This window comes from Orbicella faveolata, unplaced genomic scaffold (assembly GCF_042242905.1).
Source record: "Orbicella faveolata isolate gen_17 unplaced genomic scaffold, um_ofav_v1 contig_27, whole genome shotgun sequence".
In the NCBI taxonomy this organism is placed as follows: Eukaryota; Metazoa; Cnidaria; class Anthozoa; order Scleractinia; family Merulinidae; genus Orbicella; species Orbicella faveolata.
This window is the reverse complement of record NW_028301555.1, coordinates 6,154,442-6,166,982: the sequence shown is the minus strand read 5'-3', so window position 1 is coordinate 6,166,982 and position 12,541 is coordinate 6,154,442. Positions and strand designations below refer to the sequence as shown.

Here is a 12,541-nt window from a genome sequence, read left to right as displayed (position 1 = left end):
ATGTTTGCTCATCACGGTGTACCCAAACGAGTGCAGTCTGACAATGGTCCGCCATTTAATTCGAAAGAGTTTGCAACCTTTGCAAAAGAAGAGGGTTTTGATCATCATCGTGTGACACCAGAACACCCCCGAGCCAACGGCCAGGTGGAACGGTTTATGCAAGTGTTAAACAAGACGGAACAAATCGCCCATCTCCAGGGAAAAACTGGACTTGACAGGAATATGGCTGTCTGTGATATGTTGATGGCATAAAGGGACACACCTCACCCTGCCACTGGGGTTACTCCATACCAAGCTATGTCGAATAGGCCTATTAGGACCAAACTTGATCACACAGTACCAAGAGAAAGAAGTGAGCAGGATGAGCTGATCGATGAGAAAGACCGTATATATAAAGAGAAGATGAGACGCGATGGCGTGAATATCAAAGAACACAACTTCTGTGTGGGAGACTATGTCCTACTTAGACAAAAGAAGGTGAATAAATGGTCGACCGCCTATGAGCCTATCTTCTACACAGTTATCAGAATTAGTGGTTCGACGATCATGGCAAGGCGAGTTACAGATGGTCGTGAGATAACCTGAGATTCAAGCCAGTTTAAATTGGCTAATGCTATCATGCATGAGGAAGGTGCCAAAGGAGAAGATAGTGAGGATTGGAGAGAAACACTACTTATGAATTCTGGCAATCCAAGCGCAGTCCAGTCCCGCAGTCCAGTCCAAGCCATCCCTGAACAAAGTGATTCTGCTGAAGAGACTGTTGCAAACGGATCATTAGGGCATGCCAACCAACAGTTGGAAGAGCTTCCTACAGTTCAGACAGAAGAAGGTTCTACTTCCAGCTCTCCTACTCCCAGAGTACAGTCATCTAGGCCTAGACGAGAGCGACGTCGACCTGCTTATTTGACTGATTACGTCACGTGACATGTTTATATTAATTTTGATCGGACACCAGAAGCATTTAGAATATGCAATCGAGTTGAACTGAAGTATTAATTAGATAAACTTTGATATTTTGTTATGAGCATACTAACCTACTAACCCACTAGTTTTAAACATTAATTAGTCACATTAAGTCTCAAGACTTTGGTTCTGATTGATTCAAAGACTCTGGAACATTGAATTGGATTTTGCCATCCTGTGTTATTATTTTATTGTATGTGGACTGTGTAGACAACTGCAAAAAAGGGGGAGATGTTATATCCCGTGCGACTTACATGAAGTCGTGGTTAGATGATATATATTTAGTGTGACTCACATGAAGTGGGTGATAATAAAAACCATGTGCTTTTGGAGTGTTACACTAAACATACCTTTTCTTGTACATAGCCAGTAAAACGTTTTGTTTTGAGCTTATTGTGACAAGCATAATCAAAAGGCAGGCGATGTTCAAGGAAAACTGTAGATTTACTTCAGGAGTGCCCTTTGTTTTGCAGAGGCAAAACTGAACGAACCGCAACATTATCATAATCATCATTTATTGCCTTGAAAAATTATATATTAGGTACAGTAAGTTAAACAGGGCAAGAAGATCTTCAAAAAGCCATCAAAGGGTAGGCCAATGCGATTTTCAATATCTTTTCAATCGCGTATGTACGGTTTGGCCAATTCAGTACGTTTTTTTTAAAATGTTCCTTTTCTGGGAAAGCTTGTTTTACCGGTGATGGAGACTAGGAGAGAGTTCCAAAGTTCCTTTTTGACATGTATGCTTCGTACATATATATAAAAAATACATAAAAAATAAGAATAACAAAAAAAGCCTTTCGCCACCACCTAACCCACCTCATCCACCACCTCCGCCTAAAGCTCGAGAAAAACTTTGGGTTTATTTCACTGTTATTTTCAGAACTGGAGGACCCTGCCCGTCGTCAGATGACCTTTGGCAACACCGCTGGTAGTGTTGGTCAACAGGGAACTAACTCAGGGAATGTTGCTGTTGGGCATCAGTTGAACGGCAAACGTCAGATGACCTTTGGCAACACCGCTGGAAGTGTTGGCCAACAGGGAACCAACTCAGGGTATGTTGCTGTTGGGCATCAGTTGAACGGCAAACATCAGATGACCCTTGGCAACACCGCTGGTAGTGTTGGTCAACAGGGAACCAACTCAGGGTATGTTGCTGTTGGGCATCAGTTGAACGGCAAACGTCAGATGACCTTTGGCCACACCGCTGGTAGTGTTGGCCAACAGGGATCCAACTCAGGCAGGAGCCATAATCGGGGACGGAGACCGTAAGTCTCGGGATTCGCGCGCACCTATGATATGGGACAATTTTTCTATTTTTAGAACAAATTGCGCCATCCTGACGTCATATATCCGCGCGGATTCACGCACATGTCAGGGGCTCTCGCGTGGATGTTGTCACGTTGCGTGATCAAATAGTGAGAATTAGAGATTCTCTCGCGTATTTTTCACAGCGATGGCAGGGAATAAGGCAGGGAATACGAACCAGGGCGCTTATATGTAGTTTAATGCTCTGAGCTAACGGAAAAGGTGCGTTTTTCAGGGTCGAAAACAAGACTTCAATCTCGCGCTGGGAATGAATAATAAGATCTGCTCACGCTAGTTGTAAGCTCACGCGTATGCTTAAGAATATAGCAAGAAAACTCTCTACTCTGGTATCGAGTTAATTTGTAAGTTTCTCAGACAATGTTTTAATCATAACCAAAACCTGTTTTGATGGTTTCTTATTGTCTCTGCTTGTTTGGTGAGTTTGCAAAGGTTTTTGAAAGGAAAGTCTGACGCGTACAATTAGCTCATTTGCATAGTGCAGCTCGTGCACTTTCAAGTCCGAGTCGGTGTTTTCAATTGTCAACAAATCTTGACAAAAACTTCTTTCGTTATCTTTGTGTTGAGATGCTGCAACAAATTTCACGAATGCAAAAAAGGCTACTAACATCATGTGTGTTTCTTCAACATAAGCATAGTGAAGTTTTACACTGCGAAAATGAAAATAGACAAGGAGTTTTTATAACTCGATCAACAAAATCGAAATCGTTATTCCAAGTTGATTAAAGAAAGCGTCATCGTAACTTTGCTGATTGTTTCTGCTTTATTCACATATTTTCAGCTTAGCTTTTAATATGTTCTCGAACATTTATCAATCTTAAACATATTTAAAAACTATAGAGCTATTGTTTGAGTTCGATGTACGCTTTCACATGAAAGTGCGGCGGAAGTACAATTTGTCATGTTTACTTACTGTACAAAACACGCATCGGCGGGCGCTCTCATTCATCGACAACAGAGAATTTACTGGATTTTTACACGAATAAAAATGAGCAGTATCTGCGGACGTAAAGTTATTAAGCCTCGATGAGACATCATCATCATCATCATCATCACGAAAGTTTCGGGAAGTGATTTATCGTCCTTATCGACTACGAAGTCCTTTAAGGATGCGTTCTTTATGAAGCCTGTATAGTTACCCATCTTCACACTCAGTCTTAATCCTTCAGCTTTATCAAAGTCAACTGTTATCCTTCCGCATTTTAAGACAAGAATAAATGTCACTCACCTACGCATGCGTTATATATATATATATATATATATATATATATATATATATATATATATATATATGCATATTCAATTTCTTCGGATGGATTAATAATTCTTTGTTCTCATTCCGGCAGGAAGAAATTGCTAAAATATACTTTTCACGTGTAACCAAAAATTACTCGACGAAGGCAAAGTATTCATTTGGGAATATTTACCGGGATGAAGTCGAGGAGAATACATTCTGTCTCGGTAGATTTTCACCAATGTTGTTCCGCACTCAGCTAGAGGCGAATAATTGTTTAAGTATAATTTTCAAAGGTAAAAATATCGAGAACTACACAATGACGGACTGAAAATGAGAAACAGAGACGCCATTGTTTGATCGTCTAAACAAATGCGGCCGCCTTGAGCGATCGTAGTTGTTCAGTGTAATAATTCATCAAGTGTGAGTCGATTACTCATGGATTTAGGTAGTAAAATAGACAAAATATACAGTTCGAAAACGAAATTCGTCTTGTGTTTTTGTTTCAGCATGCATGGTTAACTTCATGCAAGGCTGTACTCGTTGTCTGGAAATGAGTAGCCTCAGTCTGACCAAAAAATTATTTAGACATTTTTAAAATTTGTTGTCAGCAACTGTTCGCTATTTTTACTTTCCTAGATGGCAAAGGTGGTGTAGCTTAGTAACCAAGCTTAGAAGTGTTTTATTCACCACCTAGCACGATGAATGTATAGCGTCATATGCCAATCTTTTCAACCAATTAAGATGTTCAATTCTTGAAATAACCAGCAGAAATTATACTAAAAGTGACGCAATATGCTAAATGATTTGAGCTGTTGATGTTGAATAAAACTTTAACTCTTGAATTCTAAAATCGCTTGGAAAATGAAATGATCTAGAATCATCTAGTGACTGGTGGCTAAAATGAAATTCGATCCAAGTAGAATGCGAACGCAACTGCAGTTTACTCTCCATTTTAAATAAAGCACCTGTGTTGTATAAGAAGAGTCTAATCAATAATTTCCCTTGAAAAGGTAGCTTATTCATTTTTTTTTCTTCAAATATTTACTGTTAAATATGCTTTGGAGAGTTTGTTTAATTCTCCTACAAATGATTTCGTAGTGTATGATTGTTTTGTATTCAGTTAATATAACAAGACAAGAATTGAATGACCGGACCTTGGCTTCACCGACAACTTGGCGAAAAGTCTGCTTATGATAAAGATAGCGATCGTGATAACTATGTAATTAATACTGGAAGTCTGGTTATGATGAAGATAGCGATAACTATGTAATTAAGACTGAGTTTGAAGATGATAACAGTTTTACAAAGACTTAGGCCTGGTTCATACTTGTGAGATAAGCGTAACAATATTGAAAGAAGCATAAGCTTAAGGAAAGAAAAGGGAACATGTTTCATTTTCTCGCGCTTATGCTTATGGTATTTCACTAGTGTTATGGTTGTCTCACGAATGTGAACCAGGCTTAACGAAAACCTGTTGGCTTTTTGTGATATTAGGAAACAAAGACGATAAATTTTGAAAGACTAATTTGCATGTGCATGGAAGCTACTAACTAAATTGTTACTTTTATTACCATATCCAAAATCAGAATTAAGCAATTCTAAATTCTTTCAACTTTCTTTTGATCATACCATGGGAAGTTTTGAGAAAAATATGGGGCAAACCTTGCATATTATGGCTGGATCCGTTTTTCCAAACGAAATGTTTTCATCTAACAGCCCTTAACGTAAAACGGGAAAAACTACCCTAGGTTCCCTGAACAAATTTTTCTCAAACTAGTGAAAAGCTGATAGCATTCATCCAGTCAGTCCCAGATAAGAAAAGACTGATAACATTAAGGACAAGATAGTAACTCGTAGGTGTGTTTTTCAAAGGACTGTTTTGATCCACCCTCGTTGGATGAAGTTGATTGGTATGTAATTAGCCTAAAGCAATTGGAATTTATTTTCAAACCATAGAAAATCAAGACTTTAGGCGAAAAAACACATCGACGCCCACAAGGAACACCTGAAATAGAGAGGAAAATCCAACATCGTTCGATGGGTCGTCTAAGCGCACCAAAATTGCAGCACTAGGTAAATGAGCGTTGAAACAAAACCTCTCAGAGGGAGGGGTGAGTTGTACAGGGGACGTTCTGTGTTCCGTAACTTGCCAGACGAATTACTGACTTGTTAGAAGCTGAGCAGGAAAAAAAATGTAAAGCTTATTTTGAATAAAGCTTAATTTCCTCTAAAGAAGTCCTTCTGAGAAACTTGATAAAAATCAAGGAGTTTTAAATCACAACCAATATAATTATGTGGCAGTAAAGCAGCAGGGTATCACTAATGTATTTACCTATACCGTCCCTAACACAGAAACCCTGACGTAGTGTCTACTACGATGATAAAAAAAAAAAATTGTGACCTTATATGCTTCAAGATTCAAACAGAGAGGTTGATTAATTATTCATTTTTAAAGAACGTGGCATGATGGGTGATGATTTATTGTTTTAGAAGTGCATTTTATTTGCAGAAACGTCAGGTGCAAGACAACACCATTGAACTTAAACGTTATTTTGAACCTTTGCAAATGAAGTGAAAACAACGGAACGATTGACGTTTACTTTGAAGCAAGCTTATGTAAACGATGTGTTGTCTTGGCCATTTTCGCATAATGATGGCTCTTCATTTCAGATCACACATTTTTTGATGCAGGTCAATGCTCAAACTGCCCACATTAATCACAGAAAACATTATCATAAACACTATAGAAAATTAATTTAGTGTCATAGAAAGTTTCGTCAGCCTAAAATAATCGATGAGCGGTCAACTTTCCTTTCCGCCCCCTGGATTGCGTATAACGCAAATCTTACCCAGAGAATTTTACATTTACCACAAAATCAACTTGTTAGATTATCTCAGAATCTGAAAACCTGAACGTTAACATCTTTTGCTCCTTTTCATAGGTTTTGCAGCTCAGGTTTAATTTCTTGCTGTAATTATGTTGGAATGAAAACCTCCTGATGTGATGTGAATATGTTCAACTGTGTTGGCGACAGGAGACACGCAGTACAGGCTGTTCCTCAAACAATTGTCATGCTCTGGAAAATATAAGATTGTTCCATTTATTTAAGCTGCGGTGTGTAAGGAGTGGGCACAGTTTTAATTAACTGTTTTGAGGCCGTTACAATGTTTTGTTGCATGTAGATATTAGTATGCTAAAAAGGTTAAAGAAGATGAGCTTTATAAATAAATTATTTTCTTTGCAAAGCTGAGTACTTCAACCATCTCTTGCAGCCATCAGTCGGAGATATATCAAATCTTCGACTTCATTGTCTACCGGGCAGTAGTCAGTCTTATCTGTTTTTAAGACTTCCTTCTTCCTTTCGGTGTCTTTGTTATTTCTGATTGTTTTTTTAGGCTTCATTTTGACAACTGCTTAAGTTGCGTCTATAACTGTAACGACCTACCCTATCTGGAAAATCTTTCTACGCATTTCAATTTTATGCTTTCTCTTATCTTCACTTGCATTTCTTACAATGATTGCGTAATCAGTGTACACAACCAGGAGAATGCCTTTTGCTCTTGGACTTAATGTTTTTTATACTGGGAATCACGAGCATGAATTCAAAAAGTAAAAACGACATCTTCATCAATAGAATCCTAAAAGCTATGGTCTAGATTTGTTGAAGATTACTATATGATCGCAGTGAAGCTATAGAAGGGTATTATAACGAGTTACGCAAGAATAAGGTTGCCATGGCGAATTGAAAACGTCTCGCAGACTTTTTCAGTTTATATAGTCTAATCTCAAACTTATACCAAGGAAAAAATACTGCTACCAGTATTGCGATCGGTAATACTTATTTGAAGAGGTTTTCTGAGTACGATCTTTTTTTAAATTTAGTTTAAAGAAAAAACAACCAGATCGGTCTAGGAACTGGCCTCTTGAAAGTCTCGGAGATACCCTTGAAACTAATTACCACTTGGTCTGCTAACGTCAATTCACTAAATATATTTTTCTCGGTCTGCTATAAGGATTTCGGCTATCCGAGGCTAGTTGATCAAAATTTTAGCACAGCTTTGAACAAAAGAGAAGGAAAATCGGCGCCAATAGTTTCCCGTTAAAGGCGCATGCGTTGTATGTACACCAGACGGAAACGAACGAGATGCGCCGCTTGTTTGTCAAATTCTCAGTTTTTCTTTCAGGTAATGCTTCAAAAAAGGCCAAGAGGATGAGTCTAGTTAGTGATTTTCTGTTTGTCTGCCAATAATCTTTCTTATCGTCTTTGTAACTATGACGCGAAGTTCTCGAAGACGCCAGCAAAATAAAAATGGATTTATGGACGAGTTCATGAATACCAAGGTGACGGAAAAATTCCATTCCTTTGTCCAGATGGCCTTCTTTGATAAGTTTACAGTTAACATGATGTACATTGGAGAATAACATATGATCAAAAATATGTAAAATACGAAAGTGTTCATTGCACTTCTTTTCAGACGAATCATGTTTATACTATTCTCAGCATTTGAAGTTGCCACTGCTTGCTGTTGAGAGTGAATCTGTAACTGGTGTCGACGAACAATGCGATAAATACATATGTAGGCAAATGATGATGTTATAATACAGATGACAGTCATGCTAGCAATGACAAAGAAATATGCAGACGCATTGATAAAGTAGAAACCCGACAATAGGAAATTAGTCAGCCAAATCATGCCAAGAGTATATTTGACCCTCAGTGAAGTCACTAATGAAGCATATGTCATGTGATAGTGGAGTGCCAAAAAGCGATCCAAGCTTATAGCCGTCATTGTGCAGAGAGAGATTACACAAACAGAATAGCCCATCACCACAACAAGGTTAACTAAAACTCGGTGGCTTGTAAGTTCTCTTGCAATAAAAAGTGGATCCGCAATAAATCCAACGAGAAGATCTGAAACAGCGAGACTGCAGAGCATAATCATGTGCGTTGAGCGAATGGAAGGCGTTCTTATTATGGCGGCCAATACCAAAGCGTTGCCCGGAATGGATATGAGCATCAGTGGAGCGTTAAGGATACAATTAATGATGATGGCAGTTTCGGGTCGATAACGGCGGGAAAAATCTTCACTCTCTGATTCGTTGTTCATCTGGACAGTGTGGTTAGCCATCTTGAAATCATTTCTCATAACCTTGCCCGGCCCATTCTGAAGTTGTGAACTCCTTTACTGAAAAGACTAAACTGTAAATAATCTACTCGTTTCTGTGTGGTCCATGGCGAAATTGCTTATTCGATTTTTTATGAATATCAAACTCTCCTAATCAAAAAGGAATATTAAATGATGCCTATAGGGCATCTGTACTAAAAGCTTAAATGGAATATTTACGTGTTCTCCTAATTATCCAGCCTGGCTTATCCATTTACAAACATACGTTCAATAGTTCTATTATTTAAACCATCGAGATGTTGAGAATTTATTTATAATTATTGGGAGGACGAAATTTGTTGACGTGCTATTTGAAGAGAGAGATCAAAGTGTCCCAAAGGAGCGGAACAGTGGCATAAGAAATCACAGCCGAACGATATGGTTCCTTAGTCGATTAGTAATTTTTAAAGATTAACATAATTGAGAGTGGACACTATAATGTCAATTGCATTTATTGTCGAGCATGTGTCAAAAACTGAGCATATTTAACGATTAGACATCTTGGACTTAAACCAAGCAGACGAAAAGCTAAGAACGGAAACTATAATACGGAAAATAAGAAAAAAACAGTTTCGATAAGTATATAAATTATTTCGGAACCAGCATCAATTAAGTGATTGTTTTGTCTCGTATGGTGTTTGTTCATATTAATTATTTTTGTTCCTGCCTCCCGCTGTTATCTTTTAGCTGAATTTTGGACTGCTATGTGATAAATTTGAAGCTGGAGACAGACTAATCACGCAACCTCTCTGTTAATATTTCCTGAAAAGTTAAATAATTTTGCCGTTTCTTGTATCTTAATTTTTCCCTATAACACAGGAACCTGGAACATGTTACTAAGAATCCAGTCCTTTGAGTAATATTTATAATTGATGGCTCTGACTTTGAATGCCCCGAGACTCATCACTGACGGCGACGTACGACGTTTATGAGGATTAGCAAATATCGGTGGCAAAGACTATTCGTCTGTTCTGAGCAAAATTCTGTAGTAAACAATTGCTGTGTACCCGTTATTGGAGTTGAGCGTGCATTTTTGTTTTTCGATTGGAAATTATAGGGGAAGAATATCCCGGATGTTGTTTTGCCAGCGCAGTCAGCGTCCCTTCTCAGATGTAAATTTAAGTAAATAATATTATCTCCCAAATAAAAACCGGCTTTTTATATATTTTCTAAAAAAAATAAAAAAAAAAAACACAGGTACTTTTGAGGAAAAATGCTGAATGCACTCACGCTTCGCTAGTGCGTGTACAAGCTAGACCTCGAACGTGCATTATGGCACAACATCTCGTATTTGGTAAATAAAGAGCCCATCAAATATTCAAAAGAAATATATATAACCATCAAATGACATCACTGCGACCATATTGGTCAGGTCGCAAGTAATATAATTTCTCTCCTGAGTTCTTTTCTTATGCAAAAACCTCATATTGCTTGGGAACATCAAAATGACCGCCAAACGTTTTATATTTAATATTCAGATATGAATTGACGAGAGCGTTGCCTGAGTCAACAGTACAGTGTCAAGTGGCTGGATAATTAATAAATTCAGCGGCAAGGTGTGAAATAATCATTCAAGAATTCAATTCATGGCCACTTAACACATGTATACCTACAACACTAAGACGTTCTTATTTAACCAAGAATGGACATTAGCCTGAGGTCTTTAGTAATTGCCTGTGTATGTGATGAAACTAGTTTCTGGAGTAAAATGCATTTGCCATTGACATACATTGTTCACTATAGCAAAATATCGATTTTCCTGTTGAACCAAATAAAACTGAGCAAAAAAGAAGATCACCATCATAAGAAAGTTTTTCTCTCAGCTGCGCCTCGACGAAACTCTTCGGCTTATTTCGCGCCTTCCAAACTTGAAACATCTTAGCTGGAGGATGCTCGCGACGGCATCAATCAATTATTAATTGTTTTTTAATATAGCTAATGTAGCATCGCCTCAATAGTGAAAATAATTAGACTGGGTGGTCAAAATTCAGATTCAAGGATTATTTGGTTTAATATGTTTTTTTTTATTTTGGAACTACGCCTAACCATATTATATTAATATGATTGTTATTATTATTATTAACGCGTTTTCTTATTGAGAATGACACCGTTTTTAGTTAACTTTCGTCTGCTTGTTTACATGTCATCTGCCTTGCGGTCCTTCCAACTGCCGCTCGAAGCTCTCGGAGACGCCAGCAGTACAAAAAAGGATTAATGGCTGAGTTCATAAATACAAGAATGGGAATAAAACTCCACTGTATTGTCCAGTCGATGTAGGAGAGTCCATGAAGAGTTAATAAAATGTACATCGGAAGATAACATAAAATCAAAAAGATGTAAAATACGAACGTGTTCATGGCACTTTTTTTCATTCGTAAGAAGTGTACCCTTCTATTTCCTGCAGCGGTTGTCATGGCCTCACTTTGCACTACTTGCTGTTGAGTATACATCTGTAGCTTATGTCGACGAACAACTCGATAAATTAGAATGTAAGAAAATGTGGAAACTGTAAGACATATCACTGTTATAATGCCCAAGGTAAGTTTATATTCTCGCTCTTTCCAAAGATAAAGCCCTGACAAGGGAACGTTGATTAACCATATGGCCAGTACGGTGTGTTTGACGCGGGATTTCGTCACTAGCACAGGATATCTCATGTGATAGTGAAGAGCCAAAAATCGATCCACACTGATGGCCGTTGTGGTCCAAAGAGTTACTCCACACACAGAGAACCCGACCATTACCGACAGACTCGCTGTAAGATTTCCTGTCGTAAGTAAATCTGCGAGATAACACGGTTGAGCGACAAGGCCAACGAGAAGGTCTGAGACAGCGAGACTGCAAAGCATAATTATGGTAGTGGAGCGAATGGTAGAGGTCCTGAGTATGGCGGCCAATACCAAAGCGTTGCCCAGAATGGATATGAGCATGAGTGGGGCGTTCAAAATAAAGTTCATGATGACAAAGGCTTCACGTGAACTGTTATCTTGGATGTGGAATTCTTCTTTCTCTTTGTTGCTGTAATTCATTATGACTACCTTCAACCTCTTTTGATACAAAATGGCGACACTGGGCCCCCCCAAAAAATGTAAATTACGAATGTTTTCGGAGCAGACTGAGGTAGTAAAGATGTTATGACTGATCTGAGTAGGGCCCTCCTTCAGTAAATATCTCACAGTTGTATGAATAAATATTTGCTGGCGATATTTCCATTGGTAATATCTTCCATTTTCCTTTTATGGCGATGAAAATATTTTCGGCAACAGGTAGTAATAGTTTCCTCAGCAACCTTACCCTGATTAGAATTGGTAATTCTGTGGCGTTGAGTACATATGGTTCTAATATTGCTCAACGAACAACGCATTAACGTGCGATAATTTCCTGTAGCTTTTAGCAACCGATCACGATCCTATTGTTATTAAATTGAAGACACGGGTATATCCAAAGCTCCTGTCAAAATTAGCTAAGCTTGAAAAGATACCGACTTTAAGAATATAAAAGCTCAACTTGACAACTTCCTTTCTTGCACAAAGACAATGCTTCCGCGCGTCTTAACACTAGTAGTTATGAACACCTCAGAAAACGCCGAATCACTAAGTGATTTTCATGTATTACGCAGTTCAAACTTAGTAAATAAAGGCAGTGATCACCATTTTCAAGGTTTGCAGTATATGAAAATATTTAAAACCCGCATAGACTGAGGGAAAATACTAGAAGTAGACGTTAAGAGTTTAAATTCTTCCAAACAGAGCATAGATTGGAAATGTTTGTGGTGAATAATTAATAATGAAGACATGATTAATCATCACAGTTATACACACAACGTAAGCAGCTGTGAAATTAAAGCCT

At 38.1% G+C, this 12,541-nt stretch overlaps 3 protein-coding genes and 1 pseudogene across 3 annotated transcripts; 2 read left to right on the top strand and 2 right to left on the bottom strand.

Annotated features, from left to right (window-relative positions):
• Positions 1–259: 259 nt before the first annotated feature.
• LOC149107340 (uncharacterized) lies at positions 260–925 on the top strand (annotated as a pseudogene).
• A 944-nt stretch (positions 926–1,869) lies between these two features.
• Positions 1,870–2,235, top strand: LOC110067332 (uncharacterized). Its single transcript, XM_020774645.2, has one exon. The coding sequence runs from the start codon at positions 1,873–1,875 to the stop codon at positions 2,233–2,235; it is 363 nt and encodes a 120-aa protein (XP_020630304.2). The 5' UTR covers positions 1,870–1,872.
• Positions 2,236–6,556: 4,321 nt separating this feature from the next.
• LOC110067385 (melanocyte-stimulating hormone receptor-like) lies at positions 6,557–8,780 on the bottom strand. The gene has a single exon (XM_020774711.2). The coding sequence runs from the start codon at positions 8,672–8,674 to the stop codon at positions 7,748–7,750; it is 927 nt and encodes a 308-aa protein (XP_020630370.1). The 5' UTR covers positions 8,675–8,780; the 3' UTR covers positions 6,557–7,747.
• Positions 8,781–9,722: 942 nt separating this feature from the next.
• Positions 9,723–11,940, bottom strand: LOC110067376 (melanocyte-stimulating hormone receptor-like). The gene has a single exon (XM_020774699.2). The coding sequence runs from the start codon at positions 11,719–11,721 to the stop codon at positions 10,810–10,812; it is 912 nt and encodes a 303-aa protein (XP_020630358.2). The 5' UTR covers positions 11,722–11,940; the 3' UTR covers positions 9,723–10,809.
• Between the last annotated feature and the right edge of the window lie 601 nt (positions 11,941–12,541).

Coding starts and splice junctions, on each gene's coding strand:
- LOC110067376 (XM_020774699.2), bottom strand. CDS start 11,721: ATGAATTACAGCAACAAAGAGAAAGAAGAATTCCACATCCAAGATAAC.
- LOC110067332 (XM_020774645.2), top strand. CDS start 1,873: ATGACCTTTGGCAACACCGCTGGTAGTGTTGGTCAACAGGGAACTAAC.
- LOC110067385 (XM_020774711.2), bottom strand. CDS start 8,674: ATGAGAAATGATTTCAAGATGGCTAACCACACTGTCCAGATGAACAAC.